General features: G+C 45.6%; 1 protein-coding gene across 1 annotated transcript in view; it reads left to right on the forward strand.

The window, feature by feature from the left end:
* Window positions 1-498: 498 nt before the first annotated feature.
* The window catches only part of LOC139016149 (cyclin-Y-like protein 1), a 75162-nt gene continuing 49146 nt past the window's right edge, over window positions 499-26514 (forward strand). Inside the window, exon 1 of the mRNA XM_070423828.1 lies at window positions 499-627. Coding sequence (XP_070279929.1) covers window positions 499-627 — 129 coding nt within the window. The remainder of the gene's footprint in view (window positions 628-26514) is intronic.

Genomic DNA, 26514 nt, shown 5'->3' on the forward strand with positions numbered 1-26514 from the left:
CGGACCACAGACAAGGCGGCACCCCGGGACCCAGGAGGTGCCTTGCCTGCAGGGTGATCCTGATTATTTTCGTGATAGTAATTAGAAATTAAGGCCACAGGCAAGGCAGCACCCTGTGTCCCAGGAGCCGCCTTGCCTGTGGCCCATGATCATGATTTGAAAGCCGGACCACAGACAAGGCGGCACCCCGGGACCCAGGAGGTGCCTTGCCTGCAGGGTGATCCTGATTATTTTCGTGATAGTAATTAGAAATTAAGGCCACAGGCAAGGCAGCACCCTGTGTCCCAGGAGCCGCCTTGCCTGTGCCCTGTGATTGAAATCAGAAAGAAGAACCACAGCCAAGGTGGCACACCGGGACCCAGGAGCCGTCTTGCCTGAGGACTGTGATCGAGATTTGAAAGCTGGGCCGCAGGCAAGGCGGCACCCGGAGACCTACGAACTGCCTTGCCTGCAGCCATGATCGTGATCTTGATCTTGATCTGAAAGAAGTCCACAGGCATGGCGGCACCCAAGAACCCATCAGCCATCATGCCTGTGGCCCGTGATTATGATCATGATCAGAAAGCTGAGCCGAAGGCCATGCAGCACCCTGTGTCCCAGGAACCGCCATGCCTATGGGCCATGATCGTGATTTGAAAGCCGGACCACATGCAAGGTGGGACCCCGGGACAAAGGGGCCACCTTGCCTGTGGCCCATGATTATAATAGTGATCAGAAAGTAAGGCCTCAAGCCAGGCAACACCCTGGGTCCCAGGAGCCAGCTTTCCTGCATCCGGTGATTAAGATAGGAAAGCCGGACCACAGGCAATGTGGCCCCCCGGGTCCCAGGAGTCACCTTGCCTATGGCCCATGATTGTGATTTGAAAGAAGGACCGCAGGCAAGGCGGCAACCCGGGACCTAGGAGATGCCTTGGCTGCAGCCGTGAACGTGATTGTGATCGTGATAGAAATTGGAAATTAAGGCCGCAGGCAAGGCGACACCCTGGGTCCCAGGAGCTGCCTTGCCCTCTTCCCATGATTGAGATCTGAAAGCCAGACCACAGGCAAGATGGCACCCCAAATCCCAGGAGCCGCCTTGCCTGTGGGCCATGATGGTGATTTGAAAGCCGGACCACAGGCAAGGTGACAACCCGGGACAAAGGGGCCGCCTTGCCTGAGGCCTGTGATTGCGATCATGATCAGAAAGTAAGGCCGCAGGCAAGGCAACACCCTGGGTCCTCAGCCTTGCCTGCATCTGGTGATTGAGATAGGAATGCAGGACCACAGGCAAGGCGGCACCCCAGGACCCATCAGCCATCTTCCCTGTGGCCCATGATCGTGATTTGAAAGCCGGACCACAGACAAGGCGGCACCCCCGGACCCAGGAGCTGCCTTGCCTACAGCCGTGATTGCGATCGTGATTTAAAAGCAGGACCACAGGCAAGGGGGCACCCCGGGACACAAGGGGGCCCGTGATCGTGATAATGCTCACAGGGCCGGCCTCAGGCATGGCGGCACACTGGAACCCAGGAGCCGCCTTGCCTCTGGCCCATTATCATGATCCTGATCTGAAAGCCTGGCCTCAGGCATGGGGGCACCCCGGGTCCCAGGAGCCGCCTTGCCTGTGGCCCATGATTGAGATTGGAATGCAGGACCACAGGCAAGGCCTAACCCCGGGACCCAGGAGCTGCCTTGCCTGCAGCCCGTGATAGTGATTTGAAAGCCAGGTCACAGACAAGGGGTGCCCCTCAGACCATGGAGCCACCTTGCCTGTGGCTTGTGATTAAGATCGAGATCAGAAAAGAGGACCCCAGGCAAGGCAGCCCCTGGGCACAAAGGTGCCGCCCTGCCTGTGGCCTGTGATTGAGATCTGAAAGCAGGACCGCAGGCAAGGCGGCACCCCAGGACCCATCAGCCACCTTGACTGTGGCCTTTGTTCGTTTTCATGATTGGAAAACTGGGCCGCAGGCAAGGCACCACCCCAGTACCCAGGAGCTGCCTTGCCTGCAGCTCGTGATCGAGCACTTGATCGTGATCAGAAAGCTGGGCTCTTGGCAAGGCGGCACCCCGGGACCCAGGTACCTCCTTGCCTGCGGCCCGGGATTGAGATTTGAAAGCCAGGCCACAGGCAGGACAGCACCTTGGGACACAGGAGCCGCCTTGCCTGCGGCCCATGGTCGTGATCATGATCTGAAAGCTGGGCCGCAGGCAAGGAGGCACCCTGGGACCCAGGAGCTGCCTTGCCTGTGGACATGATAGTGATTGTGATCTGAAAGCCAGGCCCCAGGAGAGGCGATGTCCCCTGACCCAGAAGCTGCCTTTCCTGCGGCCCATGATTGTGACTGTGATCGTGATCGTGATCGTTATCAGAAAGTCGGGCCGTGGGCAAGGCGGAACCCCTGGACCAAGGTTCATAAAATTGTTATGAGAAAATATTGAAAATGTGTACTCTTACTGGTTATTTTATTAATAAAGACTGACTATTAATTGTGTTTGTGTGATCATGTTATTGCCATTGTTTAAAAGAAAAAAATTGTTATCTTTCAGATTAAGATCCTAGAATTCCAAGATATGCTTCAAAGAATGTGGAGGAGAGGGGAGTGTGTAGGCAATAGGCATGTATGAATCAAGAGGGCCTGAATTAATAATTGTTAAAACTAAATGATAAGAACATAAAAGTTCATTATTCTATTTTCTCTATTTTTTATACATTTGAAATTTCAATATCAAAAAGTTATTTTTAAAAGTGGGGGTGGGTTGACAGTCTTGGGGGGATAACAAGCAGCCAAAGTCCTTAAACACAGAGATTTGAAGTCACGTGGAATGTGTGCATGCCTACAACCGTACCGTTCCACTCATTGGTGTTTAGAAAATTCAAGTTCTGAGAGGCTGAATGACACGCTGAAAGGTTTTTGAAATCTCAGGCTATTGCCTTCTTAATATCTTAAAATTATCAATGCTTATAAGAAACTAGAGGCCCGGTGCACAAAAATTTGTGCACTCGGGGGGGGAGGGGGGGTCCCTCAGCCTGGCCTGTGCCCCCTCGCAGTCTGGGACCCCTCGGGAGATAACAACGTGCTGGCTTAGGCCTGCTCCTGGGTGGCAGAGGGCAGGCCCAATCCCTAGGTGCAGCCCCTGGTCTGGCTCAGAGCAGGGCTGATTGGGGAGTTGGGGCGCCATCCCCTGTCATGCACAGAGCAGGGTGGATTGGGAGGTTGCGATGCCACCCTCAGTCACGCTCAGGGTAGGGCTGATTGGGGGGTTGGGGCACAGCCCCCTATCACACTCAAGGCAGGGTCAATGGGGAGGTTGTGGCACCACCCCCTGTGATGCACAGAGCAGGGCCAATCAGGGGGTTGGGGCGCTGCCCCCTGTCACTCACAGAGCAGGGCCAATCAGGGGGTTGGTGCACTGCCCCCCCCCCCCCGTCATGCACAGAGCAGGGCCCATCAGGGTGTTGGGGAGCTCCCCCGTCACACACAGAGTAGGGCCGTTAGGGGAGTTAGGGTACCGTCCCCTGTCACACACAGAGCAGGGCGGATCAGGGGGTTGGGGCGCCACCACTGTCACACTCAGGGCAGGGCCGATGGGGAGGTTATGGCTCTATCCCGTCACAGACACAGCAGGGCCCATGGAGGGGGGGGGGGGGGTTGGGGCGCCAACCCCTGTCACACACAGAGCAGGCCGATCAGGGGTTTCAGGAGCTGCCCCCTGTCACGGTGATCCGGTGCCAGGAGGCCTCGCGGTTCCGCTGATCCCGGTGCTGGGAGGCATATTACCCTTTTACTATATAGGATAGAGGCCTTGGGGCCGGCTGGTTTGCCCTGAAGGGTGTCCTGGATCAGGGTGGGGGTCCCCACTGGGGTGCCTGGCCAGCCTGGGTGAGGGGATGATGGCTGTTTGCAGCTGGTCACACACCCTTCAGGGTGGGGGTCCCGACTGGGGTGCCTGGCCAGTCTGGGTCAGGGGCTGAGGGCTGCTTTCAGGCTGGCGGTTTTGACTGAAGCTCTCAACCACTCCTTTTTTCTTTTTTTTATGTTATTTTGGGCCAGCTTTAGCTCTGGCTCTAGCTCTGAGGCTTCCGCTGCTGGTTTGTTTGCCGTTCTGTAATCGAAACAATGTATAACTTCAGCTCTGAGATCCCAGCCGGCTATATTTGTTACAAAGTTTCAAACTGCCAGCTCAGAGGCCTGCAAGGCAGGCGGGAACATTGGAGTCTGCAGTCCCTGGAGCAAGCAAGCCTCATGTTCGCTTCCAGCTGCCTGGCTGCCGGCCGCCATCTTGGCTGAAGTTAATTTGCATAAGGATATGCTGATTAGCCAATGGGAAGGGTAGCGGTTGTACGCTAATTACCATGTTTCTCTTTTATTAGTGTAGATAACACAAGTTACATTTAATGAGGCAATGGGAAGATAAGCTGGCTGCCATGACTATAGATATCAGTTTTTATGTTTTGTTGTTTTTATGAAATATCTAAGGTGCATGCAGTAAACAGATTTATAGAAATATCTCACACAAACAACTATGGGTGTGGTCCATAGTGGAAAATTGGAAGTGATATAAATATGCATTAGTGGAAGAATGGTAATGCACTGAATGTGTAAACGTAAAAATGAATAAACTAGATATAAACGTGGGAAGTTTCCAAAACATAATGTTGAACAGAAAAAAAAGCAAGTATAAAAGATCAGCCAGGCACTGGCCGATGTGGTTCCGTGGTTACAGTGTGGGCCTGCACGCCAAAGTGTTCAAGGACACATACCTGGGTTGCAGCTTCAATCCCAGGTCCCTGTTGAGTCATGAGCAGAGGTAACCAAAAGGTGTATCTCTCTTCTCACATCAGTGTTTCTCTCTCCCTCTCTTCCCTCCCTGCCTCCCTTTCCACCCTCTCTAAAAATCAGTGGGAAAAATATTCTTGGGTAAGGATGAACAACAACAGAAGAAAGTCAGTAGGATAGATGACAAAGACATGAATGAAAAAACTGGACTTGAAATACTAGGGAATAAGAACAATTAGTGCAAATAGGAATAATGCATATGGTGTTCAAGTGCACCTGTGAACTTTTTTTCTAGAGATGAGTGGTAGGTGTGTGTATGTTGGTTAGATTAGCTATACCTTTTTGTAGCCCTGAAATCTATCTATATCTACTCTAATAAAAGAGAAACATGGTACTTAGCGTACGACCGCTACCCTTCCCATTGGCTAATCAGCATATCCATGCACTGAAGCGAACAGGGAGGCTTGCTTGCTCCAGTGACTGCGGACTCCAACGTTCCCCACCTGACTTGCCGGCCTCTCAGCTGCAACTCTAAGCAACTATGTTGCAAATATAGAAGCTAAACATAACCCCAGAAACCGGCTTTCAGTCAGCCGGGCATCAGCCAGCCGGACCGCAACATTGTATCAAAGTTTTCAGCAGCGGAAGCCTCAGAGCTAAAGCTGGCCCAGAATAGAAAAAAAAAGAAAAAGATAAAAAGGAGCGGTAGGGAGCTTCAGTCACCCGCCAGCCGGAAAACGGCCCTCAGCCCCTCACCCAGACTGGCTAGGCACCTGAGTGGGGACCCCCGCCCTGATCCAGGACACCCTTCAGGGCAAACCAGCCATCCGCCACCCATGCACCATGCCTCTATTCTATATAGTAAAAGGGTAATATGCCTCCCAGCCCCAGGATCAGCTTGACAGGGGGCAGCACCCCAACCCCCTGATCTGTCCTGCTCTGTGCCTGATAGGGGGGAGCTCCCCAATCCCTTGATCGCCCTGTGGCTCTGTGTTTGACAGGGTGCAGCGCCCCAAGCCAACCCCCCCCCCATGGCCCCTGCTCTGTGTGTGACAGGATGCGGCACCCTAACTCCCCCCCCCCCCCCAACAGGCCCTGAACTGTGTGTGACGGGGTAGAGCCATAACCTCCCCATCTTCCCTGCCCTGAGTGTGACAGTGGCGGCACCCCAACCCCCTGATTGGCCATGCTCTGTGTGTGACAGGGTGCGGCGCCCCAACCCTCTCAACCCCATGGGCCCTGCTCTGTGTGGGACGGAGGAGAGCCATAACCTCCCCATTGACCTTGCCCTGAGTGTGACAGGATGCAGCGCCCCAACCCCCTGATCTGCCCTGCTCTGTGTTTGACCGGGCGGTGCCCTAACTCTCCTATCCACCCTACTCTGTGAGTGACAGGGGGCAGCTCCTCAACCCCATGATGGGCTCTGCACTGTGCATGCCAAGGGGGAGCTCCCCAACCCCCTGATTGACCCTGCTCTGTGCGTGACAAGGTACGGAGCCCCAATCCCCCTGATAGGCCCTGCTCTGTGCGTGACAGGGGGCAGCACCCCAACCCCCTGATTGGCCCTGCTCTGTGAGTGACAGGGTACAGTGCCCCAAACCCCTGATCGGCCCTGCTCTGTTCTTGACAGGGGGTGGTGCTGCCACCTCCCCATTGACCCTGCCTTGAGTGTGACAGGGTGCAGTGCCCCAACCCCACAATTGGCCCTACCCTGAGCGTGATTGACGTTGGCATCCCAACCTCCCTATCCACCCTGCTCTGTGCATGACAGGGGCGGTGCCCCAACTCCCCATTCGGCCCTGCTCTGAGCCTGACCAGGAGCTGCACCTAGGGATTGGGCTTGCCCTCTGCCACCCGGGAGCAGGCCTAAGCCAGCAGGTCGTTATGTCCCGAGGGGTCACAGACTGTGAGAGAGCACAGGCCGGGCTGGGGGGGATCCCCTCCTCTACCCTGAGTGCACAAACTTTTGTGCACCCAGCCTCTAGTATATATATAAAACCCTAATATGCAAATAGACCAAATGGCTGAACAACCGAACAACTGAACAGCCGGTCACTATGACGTTCGCTGACTACCAAGGGACGTGCGCGGAACATGGCGGTGGCGCCAGCAGGCGGTAGAGTGTGGAACATGGTGGGAAATGGCCACAGAGGGACCGTGGAGCAGGTGAGCCGGGGCGCCAGACCAAGGCAGAGCACTGGTTGCTGTCATCAGGGCTGGCCTCTCATGGTTACAGAAAATTCTTTGCTCCCATGTGCCACTGTCCCGCCCGGCGCTTGCCAGCGCTGGCCCTGATCACTCAGTGCCGTCAGTGGGTGTGAGTGGTGGCTACTGGCCCCGATCACCCCTCAGGGTTTCTCTACCTCCTCCTGTTCCTGAGGGGCGATCAGGGCCAGCAGCCGCCTCTCACACCCACTGCCTGCGACGGCCCCACTCGTACCCGCTGCGGGCAACAGAGCCACCGCTCGCACCCACTGCTGGCACTAGCCCTGCTCACACCCACAGCCAGCGCCAGAGCCACCACTCCCACCAGCTGCCAGTGCCCGGCGCCAGTCCCAATTGCTCCATGCTGTTAGCACATGGGAGCAGTAGCAGCAGGACCTAGGCTGCTGGCAGACAGGGGAATGGGGTCCATGGCAGGAGGGGCCGGGTAGGGGCACAGAGGATGGGCTGAGACCTGACTCTGTGCCCACTACAGCCTCGTGGCTTACAGTTCCTTTCAAGGTACAAAAATACATGCACTGAGCTCCTAGTTTTGATAAGACAAAGTAAAAATTGAACAACGTTCCTATTAGCCAGCCTCAGTGACAGGCCTGGGGGTGGCAGAAAGGTCCTGCAGCCAGCCAGATTGTCACTCATTCATTCACTCATCAGATAGACTTTATCCTATTTGTTAGTGTTAGCGATATTTTAAAAATTGAAAGGCTGTTTTCTGGGAGGCAAAACTCAATTTTCAGAATAACATCACTTCTCTGGACTTTGTTGTTTTAAGTGCTGAAAAAAGAATAAAGGATTTGTGAGGGGATTCATCTACTTATCTAGATTTTAAGACCTGAAGAGGAAATATTAACAGAATACATTCAGAATCTCAGATGAGAGGTATTAAAGAAAAATGCCTAAGGAATGGATGTTTAGACAATATCTATTTACATAAGACACCAAATTTTTATAGGATTTGGAAAATAAAAAGGAGACTTAGAATCTCAGTTGGTATCTAATTAGAACCAGGTTAAGAGATCTGGGTTTTTCTTCTCAACCCCGGTTCTAAGATGACAAGTTTCTGATGAGTGTCCTAGAAAGCAACAGCTCCGAAAACTGATCAAAAGACAATGTAACATCGCCATCTCCTGAGCACTTGATAACTATACACAGAAACTTGGGACCTGTCCCAAGGTATAGAAAACATAGGTTGAAGTGAAGGATCTATAATAATAAAAGGGTAATATGCTAATGAGACTGGATGTCCTTCTGGATGACCTTCCAGATGAAGCCAGGACTTCGAGGGAAGACCGGGTCCCAGGTGCCAGAGGGAAGCCGGTGCTGGCAGCAGGGGAAGGAAGGCCTACTCTTGCACGAATTTCGTGCATTGGGCCTCTTGTAAATATGTAAATGTACAATGCCTCAGGAAAGCTTTACAGTTGACATATTTATTTTATGGTTTAAGACTAATGAAAGTAGTAAAGTAGAACATGTAACAGCAATGCTACAGAAGTATTTCAAATGATGAGGTTTGGTTTTGCTGTTTACAAATTACTGTACTATATTATTATTTACAAAAAGACAGTCTTAAGATGTCTTTTACTTCAGAAGTATGGAGCATAAAGTGGGATTTAGGGTGCCAGAGGGGTGTACTGGAAAAGGCTTAACAGTCAGCCTTCTGAGGCATCAATGACATTGCTATTCTGTTGTTATCATTTAACTGTTTTAAAATTTCTTGTTCTGCCCTGGCTGGGGTTTCTCAGTGGTTAGAGCATCAGCCTTTGTGCCAAAGGGTTTCAGGTTTGATTCCCCGTCAAAGGCATGTACCTGAGTTGTGAGTTCAGTCCCCGACCCGGTTGGGGCACCTGCAAGAGGCAAGAAATCAATGTGTCTCTCTCACATTGATGTCTCTCTCTCTCTCTCTCTCTCTCTCACATTGATGTCTCTCCCCCTCTCTCTCTCCCTCTCCCTATGTCTCTCTCCCTCACTCTCACATTGATGTCTCTCTCTCTTTCTTCCATCCCTCCACAACTCTCAATAAAAAAAATCAATGGAAAAATTTCCTCAGGTGAGGATTAACAAAAAATAAATTAAAAGTTCTTGTTCTGCTAATGGAGTAAACACACCGACAGCTATCATTTCATGTTTTGTATTTGCACAAGAAAATTAGGAATTTTTAAATGAAAAAAATTAATTTGCAATGGTCATTTGATCTTAATGTAAAGTCATGCTTCATGGAGTGACATGCAAACTCACCTTTTGTGGCTACTTACAGCCCTTCTAAAATCCCTACCACTTTAATATATATGCAGACATTTCTTCAATCCATTTGTTCTGTGATCAGTGATATCACCCTGTGATGGATAGTTGATGTCAGTCCATAGATATTTTGTGAAAATAATTCATTTATCATCACCTTCCTTGAGAAACAGAAATAGTACCTAATTGTTTTAATTAAATATGCATTTCCAGGTTTTGTTTTTTTTTTAGCTCATTGCTCTTAAGGAAATTTATTGTGAAATTTACAAAGCATTACCAAATAATGGCATGATTAATGAACAATTGTAGATTTACACCATACAATAGATAACAAAACTACTCGATTCACTCTTTAACAGGACAGCTCAGCTTTTATTTTCTGTACATATTTCAAATACTCCTAAATATAGTTTCCCAACTTTCCCGCTGATCACACCAGCTGGCAGTTTATGGGCTTCACGCTTCTCATAGGACAATGGGTAGGGGCCACGGCACAATTGGCTGGTATTATACCACATGGCCAGAAGGGGCCACTTGGACACCCATCAGAAGTTTTTGTCAAGAACTTCTTTTACTACAATTCAAGACAAAGAAGAATGTTTATTTTTAAAGCACTCTGCATGGTGTCCATCAAAGAAAAACTTTAGTTATGCGGCATCAGGAGAGAGTTGGTGAAAGGAAACTGTGTTATCTCTGGTTGCCTTTAAGATTTAACAATGTGTTAAAGTATGAACTCTACTATTTATACATCCCACGCTACTAGGCAAATCCTGGCAGATGCTGAAAGAAGAAGGTCCACTAGAACTTTCCTGTCTTATTTGAATGCAACTATTAAACAAAATTTTGTTTCAAAATGAAAAAGCCTAAGACAAATGCTAACCTAAAAAGCATTTTGAGAAAATGTGCACAAGCCAAAACTGAGCAGGGAAAACCAGGACATGGTCGGCTAATCATAGGGAATGTCCATGTTTCACTTTAGAAGATACTGGCAGTTTCCCAAAGTGGTTGTTGGAATTTACATCCCCACCAATAGCATCTGAGAGCTAGAATTACTCCACTTCCTCACCAACATTTGACACCATTTTTAATTTAATTTTTGACCATTTTGACATATATACAATGCCACCACATTGTGTTTCTAATTGTACTTTACCTGCTTAATAATAAGATGAACACATGTTTATTGACCATTGGATATACTCTTTTCTTGAGGTGCCTGCCTTCTCAAGCCCATTTGCCAGTGGGTTGTGTATGTATGTGCATTTTTCTTACTGGTTTGTAGTAGTTATTAGTATACTAGAGGCCTGGTGCACAGATTTGTGCACAGGTGGGGTCCCTCCACATGGCCTATGGATATCGGGCCGAAACTAGCTCTCTGACATCCCCTGAGAGGTCCCAGATTGTGAGAGGGCAGGTCTCAGGTGACATACCCCTGAATTGGGCTGTATCTGCTCTGGTTCTAGGTGTGTCACCTGAGAATCGCAGCTGCCAAGTCATCGCAGCTTGGCAGCTCCTATGTTGAACGTCTGCCCACTGGTGGTCATTGTGCATCATAGCTACGGGTTGGATTGTCGAATGGTCGGAGCTCACTTAGGCTTATCTATATATATAAAGAGCCAGGATCCGTAACATCCACAATGACCAAGGCTCCACTGAACACCGAACACTGGAAGTCAATTCTGGGTAGCCGTGGCTACCCAACACTGACTGCAGCCAGTACCGGGGCAGTGACCCAGCACTGACTGCCGAGGGGGCTGCAGATCAGGCCTGGAGAGAGGCCCAAAGACAGAGGCAACGTCTGATCTGCAGCCTCAGTGGCAGCTGTTGATCAGCCATTGCCTCTCTCTTTCTCTCCTGGCTTCGCCAGCAGCCATGCCTCTGTTTCTCTCTGGGCCTCCACAAGAGTGGGGGAGGGGGTGCTGATCAGCTCTGCCTCTTTGATCAGGCCCAGAGATAGGCCCAGATTCACTGACTGGCAGACAACCGACCAATCAGAACCAAATCTGGGTGAAGTGCCAGGAGCCAATGGCTGCCTAGGTGGTGGAGCTTTTGACACTGACTGGCATAGAAACAAGCCAATCAGAACCTAATCTGGGTGAACTGCAAAGGGAGAACCTAAGGTAGGGGCTGAGGAGGGGTTTTAAGGCCAACAGCTGTTTGGTGTAAAGTGTAAGAAAGCAGATCAATTTTTTAATGACCGCTTTGGCAGTATAGTGCATATGGCTGGCTATCAGTCCAGATATAGGGACTCTGTGTGTTTGTCTGCCAAGAGCATCTCCTCCTGCTGAAAAAGGCTCCCCACCCCCCATTTAAGCAATCCTAGCCTAAATAATCTAGCTATACTAATAAAAGTGTAATATGCTAATTAGATCAGGTCCACCAGCCATCTTCCGGACATTTGACTTCCTTCCAGTCAAAGTGATGGTGGTGGGGGCCAAGGCAGAGGCAGTTGGAGGCGAGATCAGGCTGGCAGGGGAGTGTAGTTAGGGGCAATGAGGCAGGCAGAGGCAGGTGGGGGCGAGATCAGGCTGGCAGGGGAGGGCAGTTAGGGGTGATCAGGCAGGCAGGCAGGTGAGCAGCTAGGAGCCAGCAGTCCCAGATTGCCAGAGGGATGCCTGGTTGCCGGACATTCCCCAAGGGGTCCCTGATTAGAAAGGGTGCAGGCTGGGCTGAGGGAACCCACCTCCCTACATGAATTTTATGCACCGGGCCATATATATATTTGAACTATTAGTTATATGTGTTGTAAACATTGTATACGACTCTCTGGTTGCCTTTTGGGCACCTAAATGGTTTATTTTGGTGAACAAAAGTTCTTAATTTTATGTAGTCCAATTTTCTGTTTAAGAAATCATTCCTTATTTGAAGATCAGGAAGATATTATCCTATGTCATTGTCCTAAAGTTTAGTTTTTAACCTGTCATAGTTAGGTATACAATACTACTCAATTGAACTTGGAATATTTAGTAAGGAAGAGGGATACTTTATTTTTTCCATATTGCTATCCACTTGATCAAGCATCATTTTTTCAGAAGATTTTCTTTTCCTTCTGAGTTTCAGTAGAAATTCTGCCATAAATTGGGAAGTTATGAAACTGTATGTTTGGGCTATTTCTGGATTCTCTATCTCTATCCCGTTCCACCAATCTGCTTGACTTTCCCCATGCCAGTACTGTCCCATGTCTTAGAACTCTAACTTTATAGTGAATTGGTTTCTGGTGGTAAAAGTGTTCATTATGTACTGCTTTTTATTTATTTTTTTAAAATATATTCTATTGAATTTTTACAGAGAGGAAGGGAGGGGGATAGAGAGCTAGAAACATCGATGAGAGAGAAACATCGAGCAGCTGCCTCCTGCACACTCCCCACTGGGGATGTGCCCGCAACCAAGGTACATGCCCTTGACCGGAATCGAACCTGGGACCCTTGAGTCTGCAGGCCGACGCTCTATCCACTGAGCCACACCGGTTAGGGCATGTACTGCTTTTTAAAGACTGGCTTGGTTACTCTAGCTTCTTTACATTTCCATATAAATTTTAGACTCAGCTTGTCAGTTTTCACTAGAAACTAACACACTCTGCTCAAATTTAAATTGTGTTGCCTTAGCACAATTCACCATAGCTAAGATCTGGAAACAGCCTAAGTGCCCATCAGTAGATGAATGGATTAGAAAACTGTGGTACATCTACACAATGGAATACTATGCTGCTGTTAAAAAGAAGGAACTCCTACCATTTGCAACAGCATGGATGGAACTGGAGAGCATTATGCTAAGTGAAACAAGCCAGTCATTGAAGGAAAAATACCACATGATCTCACTCATTCATGGATAATAAACACCATTACAAACTTTTGAACAATAATAGATACAGAGGCAGAGCTGCCTCAAACTGATTGTCAAACTGCAGTGGAAAGGCCAGGGAGGGTTGGGGGGGTGGAGAGAGGGGATTAAGAGATCAACTGAAGGACTTGTATGCACCCATATAACCATAACTAATGGACATAAGACACTGGGGGGTAAGGGAGGGCAGGGGCTTGTCAAGGGCGGGGGGGAAAAAAGGACACTTATGTAATACCCTTTGTAATACTTTAAGCGAAAAATAAAAATAAAATAAAATAAAAATAAATAAATAAAGCAAAAATAAATAAATAAATAAATAAATAAATAAATAAATAAATAAATTGTGTTGCCTTGCATCTATGGGTCAATTTGGGATGAATTGACAATAATAGTGAGTCTTCTAGCCATGAATGTGGCATATTCTTTCATTTCTCTCAGCAATGCTTAGTAGTTTTCAGTGCAGACATTACACCTATCTTTTAGATATATTACTATATATTTTACTTTTTTCATGTTATTATAAATTCCATTCCAATTTCATTTTCTTTTTGTTAATTGCTAACACATAGAAACACAAGTGATAATTATATTCTAAACTTGTATCCAGGAACCTGTTAAATTCACGTAAGTCCAAAATTCATATGTTGAAGCCCAACCTCCAGTACCTGAGAATGTGACTGTATTTGGAGATAGGGCCTTAAAAGAGGTAACTAAGTTAAAATAAGGCTGTTAGGATGGGCCCTAATCCAATATGATAGGCATCCACATTAGAAGAGATTAGAATATACAGTGAGATATTGGGGGTCAGAAGCTCCCATACACAGAGGGACAACCACGTGAAGGGGCAGCAAGATGATAGCCATTTGCAAGCCAAAAGGAGAGGCCTCAGTGGACCAGACCTTCAGTGGACTTCTAGCTTCTAGAACTGTGAGAGAATCAATTTCTGTTGTGCAGGCCAAAGCAGACTACTACAGAGGAAGACCCTGATTAGAGCTCATTAAACCAGGAGGGGGTTCAGAGAGCTTCTGAGCCGGTGAACACAGGGGGTTGCTGGAACAGTGTCACCTGAAGAGGCTGTAGAAACTCCACGCCCTTCCCCTTGACTTACCTAAGCTCTCTTCCATTTGGCTGCTCCAGAGTTATACCCTTTTAGAATAAATCAGTGATCTACTAAGTAAAATGTGTCTCTGGGTTCTGTGAGCCACTCTAGCAAATAATTCCCAAAGAGGAGGTGGTTGGAACCTCCACCTTATCACCAGTTAGAAACACAGGTGACAACCTGAAGTTGTGACTAGAATCTGAAGTGTGTGTGTTGGTGGCGGGTGGGGTGGGGGGTGCCGGGGAGCAGTCTTGTAGGACTGAGTCCTTACCTATGAGACCTGACACTATCTTCAGATAGATACTGTCAGAATTGAGTCAAATTGCAGGACCCCCCAATTGGTGTCCAAGAATTATTGGGTCGATGGAGGGTAAATCCCTCGTTTATGTCCCTTCTTTATGTCCCATTGTTGGGGACGATTTGTATCAGTACTGTTGGGAAAGTGGAAATTTCAAGAAAAGCCAGGTTTAGGGGATGATAACATGAACTAACTGCCAAGACAACAATCATGTGTTTTTTGGTTTGTGTTTTCTTTTTGTTTTCCTTTTTTTGTTAATCCTCACCCAAGGATACTTTTTCCATCTATTTCCTGAGAGAGTGGAGGAGAGAGAGAGAGAGAGAGAGAGAGAGAGAGATCAGTTGCCTCCTGCACTCAGGATTGAACCTGCAACCCAGATACCTGTCCTTGACCTCAAACCAAACCTGTGACCCTCCGTGTGCAAGCCGAGATTCTAACCACTGCCACACCGGCTTTTCTTTCTTTTATTCACAAATTATCATTCATGTGAGTGAATCAAATAGTTGTTTTGATTTCATATAAAAAGAAGTGAAAGTAAATATTGAATCATCTAACAACATAACTAATATAATGAAATATTTTAGAATTAAATTAAAATGTTTAAAAATGGAGTAACTTATCAGTAAGAGGAAAATCTACGCTTTTAGAAAATGACAAGGAATTTTCTGTAATAAAAATAATGTTTTAAGGAACATGTTGAATTCCCAGGAGTCAAAAAATATGTTTGGAGTTTTACAGTTTTCTGAAGATGAAGCCTACAATTCTAGGACAGGTGCTGTACTCTTTCTTAATATTTAGATGCCAAAAAAAGGAAGGGGACCAGCAGTTTTTCCCTTCCCACTGGAATAGAAATCTTTCTCATATTTAATATTAACAAGTAATTTTGCTAACAATAGACTCTCCAACGAAAATAAAGATGGTTTTACATAAGGAGGGCCATCAAAAGAAAAAGATCCATTCAAGAGATATCAGTATGAATTTCAGCAAACACTGAAACTATTAGCCAAGTCCAGCAGGAATTATAAACAATATTACCTTTCCCGAGAAATATGTCTTATCCCAATGATTATTCATCAAGACACAAAGCCAGGCAACTCTTCAATATTTTGTTTTATAGAGGATAGCAAAAGGGGAATTCCACTTAGAAACCTAGCCAAGAGACTAGCTCCTGGCATTTCAATCAAATATTTAAGCCATCACAGGAATAATTTGGGATACTAGAAAGAGAAAGTTTTTGCACCTGGAAAAAAACTACATAAACCTGGAGAACTTAATGTTCCTGTGTGTGCCATCCTCAATTCCTTCAATTTGGTTTTCTCAAGAACCCTGTCAGTTTGCAATTGGGAAGGGCTGGGTGTACAGGGAAATCTACATCCACATTACCAGCCCTTTCAGCTCCTTGAGGACAGGAACATTGTCTAGTTCACCCCGAGGACTCCTCCTAGTAGGTCTTTAAGATGTACTTATTTAATTTGCCCTGGCTGATTTGGCTCAGTGGATAGACTGTCGGCCTGTGGAATGAAGTGACCGGGGTTCCATTCTGGTGAGGGCACATGCCCGGGTTTCGGCTTCGATCCTCAGTGGGGGGTATGCAGGAGGCAGCTGATTAATAATTCTCTCTCATCATTGATGTTTCTATCTCTCTCTCCCTCTCCCTTCCTCTGTGAAATCATAAAAATATGTTTTAAAAAAGAAAAAATGTACTTAATTAAATCAAATGGTGTTTACCAAAGCTAAGATTTCATTTATAAAAGGATGGAAATTAATAATGGCGATCTTCCTGTATTTTTTATTTCATAAAATTGGGAAGTTTTGTTTTTGCATATTCTTTTCCTCTTCTCCTCTACCAAGCACCAACTCTTGAGGGAAAAGAACCTGTATCATTTGTCTTCTTACTCTGACTCTAGCGTAGCAAAAGTTCAATACTGCTTTTAAATGAGTGGAATGAATGTTGCTTCAAATTCCTTTTTGTTAGACATGATCACTCTATACTGAAGAAAATTAATTTAAAGAAATAGTGGCTCAGGAACATGAGAAAAAAATAACACCTAGTACAGGGGATGGGATAACAATAAGTAGACAAAATAAACTAAGCATGCACGTTTTAGCTCTGTCTAATGCAAATTTAAAATATGAAACGGATATTCTGGATCAACAAAAATGCAAAAGGACCAATAGGATAATATCAATAATCAATAAATTATGTCCATAAATATAGGGTCCAAGCTCCATGAGTTTCAATATTAGTAGGAGAAACTATAAACTAGATTAGAGAATGCTTTTAAATTCTAAGTGCAAAGCAAATCGAAAAGATAAGTAATGACAAAAAGATAAGTAGTGATAATCTTGCTCTAAGTGCCACCCTAATCCCAATAGTTCCTTTTCATCACTAACTCCTGAATTTCCATCAACTTATGATTATATCAATTGATGCAGAAAAAGCACTTGACAAAATCCAACACCCATTGCTGATAAAAATTCTCAGTAAAATAGGAATAGAGGGATCATATCTCATCATAATAAAAGGCATATATGACAAAACCAACTGCCAAGATCATACTCAATGGGCAAAAAAGAAAACCATTTCCCATAGGAACGGGAACAATACAGGGATGTCCTCTTTCACCACTCTTGTTCAGCATAGTACTGGAAGTCCTAGCCACCGTGATCAGACAAGAAGTCATAAAAAAGAGATCCAAATTGGAAAGGAGGAAGCAAAACTCCTTATTCTCAGATGACATGATACTGTACTAGAAAATCCTAAAGACTCCATAGAAAAATTACTGGATTTAATAAATTCAGAAATGTAGCAGGATACAAAATTAACACTGAATCACCGATGGCTTTTCAATACACCAATAATAAACGAATAGAAAGAGAAACTAAACAAAAAATTCCATTTAACACTGCAACAAAAAAATTAAGATTCTTAGGAATAAAATTAACATAGGAGGTAAAAGAAAGAGCTCTTATTTGCAAGTTGACTTCCAAGAAAACAGGAGGCTAGTGCCAAATCTGTCCCGCTGGTCAAGGAGCAAGATTTAAGGAGCTCCAGTACCAGATCATCCTGGCCAATAGACACTTTGCTTCAGAAAGGGTTCTGGGGTTCAGGTTCTAATCATATGGTTATTTTGGATCCATGGGGGTGGAGAATAGTTACTGGTGCACAAGTGTCACTCATGAATGGTGTTTACCTATAAGTGGTGTATCCAAGGTTTAAACATTTTGAATCTGGTTAGAAACAGCATAGGACCAGTTTAAGCTGGTTCTGTGGTCACAATTTCTTAAAATGAGAATAATAATAGCATCTTCTCAAATAGTTAACTTAGCCTGACTACCTTAGCCTTATATATAATAAGCAAATACTTACTACCAGTTGATGCATTATCTCCACATTCAAAAGTGCATTTCTGTTGTCTCTCCCCCAACAGCCCCACGTTGATGACAATTCCATCATTCCAGGTGTTTTGGACAAAAGCTTTGACTCCTCATTCCCTCACACTGCACATCCATTCTGTCAGGAGATTCTGTTGGTTCTACCTTCAAAATATACGCTGATTCACAAAGCTTCCTAATGGGTTCCTTGCTCTCATCCTTGCTCCTGTCAGTTTATGCTCAAGCAGTGGAGGTGAGACTTTTAAACATCAGGCAGATCAGGTTGACTCCTCTTCTCAGAATCCCACAGTGGTCCCTCAATTTCACTATGAGTAAAAGCTAAAGATTTTTAAATGGCCTACAAGAACCTATAAGATCTGCCACCTCTTCACATTCCTATTACCCCTCCAGCCACATCTCCAGTTCCTCTCTCCCTGCTCACTTACCTTCCCTCTCGTCCTGCTCACTTACCTTCAGCCTCATGGGCCTCTGTGTTTCCGAAATATACCAGGCATACCCCTGACTTACAGCCTTGGCACTGGCTGTTTGCGTTGCTTGGAAGAGTTACCTCAGGGAGCCTCTTAACTCCTTCAGACCTTTGTTCAAATTCATCTTCTCCATGAGACCAAGCCTTACCAACTTCTATAATATCATAATTGTACTTCACTAAACTTTGTGTTTTTATAGCCCTTTTAACTTACTAATATCTATATTATTTCCTTATATATTATGGTTATTAAGTATTGTCTGTGTCTCCTCACTAGAATATAAACTACACAAATGCAGAGCCCTTTGTCTCTTCTGTTTACCAACATATCCCATGCACCTAGTATAGTATTTGGAAAATATCTTTGGAACGATCAACTTGTATTTAAAGTAGAAATCTAGGTATTATGGAAGAAGTAGCAGTCCCTAAATTCCTTATTTTACTTACACTTAAACGTTACAGTGATGAATCTGAGTCATAGCAATATCTTTACTGATACAGCTCCAACGGCAATGGAAACTAAGGAGAAAATAAACAAATGGTACTACATCAAATGAAAAAGCTTCTGCACAGCAAAAGAATCCATCAACGGAAGAACAAGAAAGCCCACTGCATGGCAAAACATATTTGCCAATTTTATCTCCGATAAGGATTTAATCTCCAAAATGTATAGGGAATTCATACAACTTCATAAAAGGAAGATAAATAATCCCATCCAAAAATGGGCAAAGGACCTAAATAGACACTTTTCAAAAGAGAACATACAGAAGGCCAATATGAAAACACTATTGCCCAGGGCACGGATTAGTGCACATTGAAAGGAAATTAATTAGAAGAAATATTTTAATATTACTCTTCTCCCTGTCTTTATAAGTGTCAGAGATGAAAGAAAATTAGTAAAATCATCACACAGATGGCCAGTCACTTAGCATTATATATAGACTAGAGACCTGGTGCACGAAATTCATGCACAGGGAGTGGGGGAAATGTCCCTCAGCCCAGGCTGCGCCCTCTCCAATCCGGGTCCCCTCAGGAGATCCCCTGTGGGATCAGGCCTAAACTGGCAGTCAGATATCCCTTTCACAATCTGGGACCACTGGTAGCTAACTGCTCACCTGTCTGGCAGCCTGATTGCAGCTAACTGCTCTCCCCTTCCGGCCTGGTCGCCCCTATGCGCCGCTGCCTCGGCCCCTACCATCATGGCTTTGTGCAGAAGGACATCCGGAATGATGTCTGGAAGATGTCCAGTCTAATGAGCATATTACCCTTTTATTAATATAGATCATACAACATAACCTTTAAGGCAGCGTTGCATTAGTAGAAATGAAGAGACATTTCATTTAAAAATGTATATTAGTTTGCTATGATTCAAATCCACTTGTTTATGACAAAAATCAAGCCTTTAAGCATAAGATTGCTTGTCCTATCTGGTTTTGCTCAGTGGCTAGAGCTTCAGCCTGAGGACTGAAGGGTCCCAGCTTCGATTCTGGTCAAGAGCACATGCCTGGGTTGCGGGCTCGATCCCCAGTAGGATGCGTGCAGGAGGCAGCCGATCAATGATTCTCTCTCATCATTGATGTTTCTATCTCTCTTCCTCTCCCTTCCTCTCTGAAACCAATAAAAATGTACTTAAAAAAATAAAAGAATAAGATTGCTTTGCTATCAAAGCCAAGTAAGATGTGTCATTCGATGTCTCTGATGAAGTCTGAGCAGCTCAGTTGCTAAGCAACTTCACTGGGTTCTTATCAAATGAAATCCGTGGAGAAGCAACTAAAACCACGATGAATTTAGGCTATAAAGAACGAAATTTGTGGAGGACAGAGTGTTTCTGGGGCTGGAGACAGTGAGGGTCAGTGGCCAGCAGGCAGGGTAGATGCCAGAATGCCCAGTGCCTGGAAGTACTGGAGGGTCTCTGATATGCAAATCTTCTGGGGGTGGGGTCAGGCCCTGTGCTCCCTGAGGTCAGGTCTAGATGGAGGGCAGGGGTGCAGTTCCAGGGTGTCCCCGTCCTGCAGGGCTCCTCCACCTCCCCTTAACCCCCTAACCTGTCCTTTTGGATAAAGTGGGTGGGAAGCAGGTACACAATGTCTGGGCAAGACGTCCCTCAGTCCCAGATCTCTCCAGGGCAGGGAGGGGTGTTTGTATTGGTTTATTTGATTCTCCTTACATGTTGGTTGAAGGGCGTAGCACGGGAGTGTCTGCCAGACATGGTTTCCTTCCACTTGCTCGCCAGAGCTGCCCCACATGATGCCTTTTCCCTTCTTTCCCTGCTGACTGAGCTAATGCACATGACATCGCCAGGGACGAAACTGGGGCCCCCTCGTATTACCTGGAGATTGCACTCCACAGGAACCTGCCTGTTCGAGGGAGGGCTGGCGTCATTCACTGCTGGAGAGGCTCGATTTAAACCAAGCCTCCGCTTGCCACAGCTTAGATAGGCGCTGGCTGAGTTTGAGGAAGGTTTATCACCCCTTCTGGCTTTTTCCTTGGGAACCACAAACTCAAGATAGCAGAGCTCGGGCCCTTCACATCTCAGCACCTGCTCTCCTCAGTCAGCTGCTGAATTTACTTGAAGGATGTAGAATAATTTGTAAACAATACTAAAGTGTGTACAATTAGGCCAAAGCATTATGCAATTGTTTCCTATTAATTTGTATGATTTAGGGTCCTGAGTGATTGAGGATGTCAGCTCTTACAGATCATAGTGATTTTAAATATTGAATTTAACCAGAGTTTTCAGTGACTCTTTCAGCTGGGCGGCCTCCAGCCCGGGTGCAGGGTGCCTGCTTGCACCTCTGCCGATGGCCACTTCTGCCTGGAGCAGCGCCTAGGCCAGGCAGTGAGGCTTGCCTCTTTGTGACCCCTGGCAGGGTAGCCTCAGGGCTGACCGGCGCCCCTGATGGTGGCCACTTCCTCTGGGGGCCACTTCCAGGCTGCACCTAACAGGTCGTGATTATTAAACACCGGACTGGTCATAACTAATTAGTATATATGGGCTAATTAGCATATTCCTCTTTTATTATATAGGAGTGCGAGAGGGCATTCTTCAAAGTTGCTGTCCTACAGGCTGTGAAACGCAAACACGGGTGTACAGTAAAACAGATTCAGGGCCAACAGTGCCCCAGCAGCACAATCCAGAGCCTCCGCCCACCCCAGCATGGGATCCGGGCCTGTCGTGTGTGGGGCGAAGTGGGAGGCAGCATGATCTGACTGGCCACCCGACCCATCGCGGGATCCGGGCCTGCCATCTGCGACCAGGAGAGACGGGGCAGACACTGCGGTATTGGGCGTGCCAGCGGCCACCAGAGGAGCAGGCCTAAGCCAGCAGGTGGTTATCTCTCGAGGGGTCCCAGACTGTGAGAGGGCACAGGTTGGGCTGAGGGACTCCCCCCCCCCCCCGGCCCCCGCCAGTGCACAAATTACTGTGCACCGGGCATCTAGTATATTTATAGATGCTCAAAGTCAGTAATCATCTGAGAGATGCAAATCAAAAGAGCAATGAGATACCATCTCACACCTGTCAGAATGGCTATCGTCAACAAATCAAGAAACGACAAGTGCTGGAGAGGATGCGGAGAAAAAGGAACCCTCTTACACTGCTGGTGGGAATGCAGACTAGTGCTGCCACTATGGAAACAGTATGGTGTTTCCTCAAAAAATTAAAAATGGAACTCCCATTTGACCCAGTGATCCCACTTCTAGGAATATGTCTCAAGACAACAGAAACAATTATCAGAAAGGATACATGCATCCCTATGTTCATAGCAGCACAATTTACCATAGCTAAGATTTGGAAACAGCGTAATTGCCCATCAGCAGATGAGTGGATTAGAAAACTGGAGTACATCTACCCAATGGAATACTATGCTGCAGTAAAAAAGAAGGAATTCTTACCATTGGCAACAGCATGGATGGAACTGGAGAGCACTATGCTAAGCAAAATAAGATATTCAGAGAAAGAAAAATATCACACGATCTCATTCATGTGTGGAATATAATGAACATAAACTGGTGAACAAAAATAGAACCAGAGTCATAGAAGCATTTAACAGACTGTGGAACCTGTGAGGGAAGGCAGGGGGTGAGGGGGTAAGAGAGCAACCAAAGGACTTTTATGCAAGCATATGAGCATAACCAATGGACACAAACAGTAGGCGTGTGAGGGCATATGCTGGGGGTGGGGGCGGCCAGGCAGAGGTCAATGGGGGGAAAGAGAGACTTATGTAATTCTTTAAACAATAAAGAATTTAAAAATAGAATAAAAGGAAAACATTTACAATAACATTTAGGATTAGATTAAAGTAACATAAATAGTATTGCCAAGTAACATGAACAGAGAATAATGATGCTTATCTCAGATACATTTAATGATGTGACCTGTGGTTTTTCATAGTCTCGCACTTCATTTAGTGATCATTTTTATGCCGAAATTGCCTGGTTAGACCATCTTATAGAAGACCACAATTGCAAGTTTAAACTGCACAGGCTCGTAAACTTTGCAGGCACAAAGCACTATCCATTAGGAATCCATAGTGATTGATCCTTGGTGAGCAAAGGCATAACAATTTAGAATCCAGAAATTACAGCACACTGAAATAGGGAGCAGCTAATGACCTCACTGGGGTCTCCACTGAAGGAGCCAACATGATCTATCTAATACCTAATATTAAAATAATTCACATATTGTATTCTAATATTTGTAGAATAATTTAATGTACTCTATACAAACTGATAAAATAGTGTGAAACTCTTTTTGAACTTTAATGTATAGGATACATCTTCACATTCCTCCCATACCCCCAACTTTATAGCTTTGAGCTCCTATTGTATTTTTCTTGTTCCAGTGCCATACTGGAGACATTGCTGCTAACACCTACATTGCAATGCAGTTAGGCCCCAAACAAAAACAACCTTGCTAATCCTGCCCACAATCATTCATTCAAAAAACAGATCAGGGTTTACCAAGTGGCAAGGAATAGAACTACATACATGCATTAAGGCAGCTCCTACTCTAGAGAAAATAATAATCAAGTGGAGAATATAAAATAGCCTCAAAATAATCTTAGTACTTTCCTTTAATTCCTTTCAATGCAACATAGGCCTAATTACTCTGATTCTGCATGCCTACTGAATATTAATTAGAAAATGTCAAACATTTCCAAAGACAAAAAAATTACCCATTCATTCTCATATTACATAGATATAATTTATATACATATTACCTCAATCTTTTGTTTATAAAGATATTTAACATCTCAACTTTGTTTCTTTTAAAACAAGTCCCTATAAACTGAGCCTTTGGTCCTATTTCAGTCATAGTCAAGATTTCTGTTTCCCCTGGTTACTTTTTAAAAAATGTATCTTTATTGTTGAAAGTATTACAGCTGTCTCCCCCCTATCCCCTCCCCAATAAGCACCTCCACCCTATATATGTCCATTGCAGGTCTTCATCACACTATTGTCTGTGTCCCAGGGCTATGCATGTATACATATGAGTTGCCCTGGTTACTGTCTCCCCACCCATATCCTACCCCTACCTTCCCTCAGATTCCTCAGACTATTCCATGCTTCTGTGTCTCTGGATCTATTTGGTCCATCAGTTTATTTTGTTCATTAGATTCCCTGGTTCCTTCTTATCTTTGTTTTGCTTTTCAATTTAGTTTTATTGTGGTGAACTATGCCTAACAAAATGTATTATTTTAACCATTTTTAAATGTATAATTCAGTGGCATGAAGCACAGTCACAATATTGTGTAACCATCATCCACTGTCGTTTCCAGAACTTTTTATCATAACTAACAGATATTCTATACAAATTAAACACTAACTTCTCATTTCTCCCTACGTCCAGGGCCTTCTAATCTCTATTCAACTTTCCATCTCTTTGAATTTGTCCACTGTAGATATCCCATATAAATGGAAACATATATTTGTCCTTTTTTCCCCCTGGCTTACTTCATACTTACCATGTTTTCAAGGTTCACCTACGGCAGCATGAATCAGAATTTCATTACCTTTGTAAAATGAATAATATTCTGTTGTATGTATATACAACTGTTGTTGGTCCATTCCTCTGTTGATAGACATTTAGGTTATCTCCGCCTCTACATTATTGTAAATAATGCTTCTATGAGCCTTGGTGGACACATGTCCATTTGAGTTCCAGATTTCAAGTCCTTTTAGTGTATACCATAAAATGGAATTGTTGGGCCCTGGCCAGTGGGGCTCAGATGATTGGACACCATGCCTTGCACTTAAAGGTTGCCCATTTGATTCCTGGTCAGGGCACATATCCAGGTTGTGGGCTCCATCCCTGGTAGGGGCACATACAGAAGGCAACAAATTGATGTTTCTCTGAAACATCAATGCTCTTTCTCTTTCCCTCCCTCCCTCCCTTGTTCACTCCCTCTCCCATTTTCTCTCTAAGCATGTCCTTGGGTGAGGATAAAAAAAAAAAAGCTGTGGTACATATACACATGGAATACTACTTGAACATTAAAAAGCAATCTTACCTTTTGTGACAGCATGAATAGTCCTAGGGGGTATTATGCTTAGTGAAATAAGTCAGGTAAAGAAAGACAAATACCGTTTGATTTCCCTTACATATGAAATCTAAAGAACAAAATAAGCAAGAAAATAGAAACAGATTCACAGATACAGACAACAGAGTGTCAATTGATAGAGGAGATGAAGGCTGTGGGCACTGGGTGAAAAAGGTGAAGGGACTAAGAAGTACAAATTGGTAGTTAGAGAATAGTCCCAGGGATGTAAATTATAGCACAGGGACTAATCAATATCGTAATAACTATGTATAGGGCCATGTAGGTACTTGAAATATTGGGGGAACCAGTCTGTAAATTACATGATTTTCTAACCACTATGCTGTACATCTGAAAGTATTCTATACATGTATAAAAACCCAGTGACCAGAATGCCGTAATGACTGGAACAACTAATCACTATGACGCCCTCTGTGGCCAACGAAAGGGCCGTTCCGGGGTTTGGCCCCCTAGCCAAACTCTCCTGGCCTTTCCTCCTGGCCAGCCGCGCCCCCGATGGGCTCACCCTGTGCCTGATTGCCCCCCCACCCCAATAGGAGGTGGGGCTGGTGGCCAACCTCCTGCAGCCCCTCCTCCTAGCCAGCCCCAACCACAATGGTCCCCCACCACCCTGCTCAGCCTGCAGCCCCTCTCCCCAGCTGTCCCTGCCCCTGATCAAAACCCTCTACCCCAATAAGGGGCGGGGCAGACAACCAACCTCCTGCAGCCCCACCCCATTCCTTGCCCCACCCCCAATTGGCACCCCCACACCAATTGGGGGCGGGGCCCACCGGCCAATCACCCACAGCCTCTTCCCCCTTCTGGCCTGGCCCTGATCAGAGCAGTCCAGCTGGACACCCTCCCACCTTCTCCTCCTCCCGACAGGCCCAGCCCTGATCCACCCCAATCGGGGCCTGGCCAGCTGGACTGTACCCATGCACAAATACGTGCACTGGGCTTCTAGTACAGAATAATATTAAATGTAAATGTAACTGAAAATAAAAGTAGTATATCTTAAGTATAGGCAAGGTGTTGAAAACACAATTGTCTTTGATCTCAAAGAACTTATAAAGGAGCTGTGAGAGGTAAACAAATGCAACACATTATGATGTATGCAACGAAATGTGAAGTAGAGTGCTCTGCACACATATACTAGAGTAGGCTTTAAAGAACACAGAAAAGGCAACCCAGGAGCAGTGACATCTAACTTGACAGCTGAAGGTATTTGGGAAGATTGCCTGCTAAAAATCTGGAGGGAGGAGAGAGGTAAGTGGAGTGGAGAGTATTCTGACCAGAAGGAACTATATAAATGAAGCTCAAAACAAAAAAGTTGGATGAGCTGACAAAACTGAGACTGCAGTATGACTACAGTGTAAGAGTGGAGAGAGAAGGTTATAGAAAGAAGGCTAAGAAATTAACAGAAACCAAAAGCCTGAAGTATTTTGAACTGAATCTGAACATTAATGTCAGTATGGTGACAGAATCAGATTTGCACTTTGTAGAGGAGGCTCCCTCTGACTACGCTGGGAAGAAAGGATAAACACAGGCAAGATTGGAGGCAGGAAGACCACTTGTTCACCTTCAAGTCACCTATACTTAGAACATACCCTGGCACATAATAAGCATTTGATAATTGTTTGTTGACTAAGTGAACGATGCAA

This window comes from Myotis yumanensis, unplaced genomic scaffold (genome assembly GCF_028538775.1).
Source record: "Myotis yumanensis isolate MYYU_CA2020_CCGP unplaced genomic scaffold, mMyoYum1.0.hap1 SCAF_1, whole genome shotgun sequence".
Lineage (NCBI taxonomy): Eukaryota > Metazoa > Chordata > Mammalia > Chiroptera > Vespertilionidae > Myotis > Myotis yumanensis.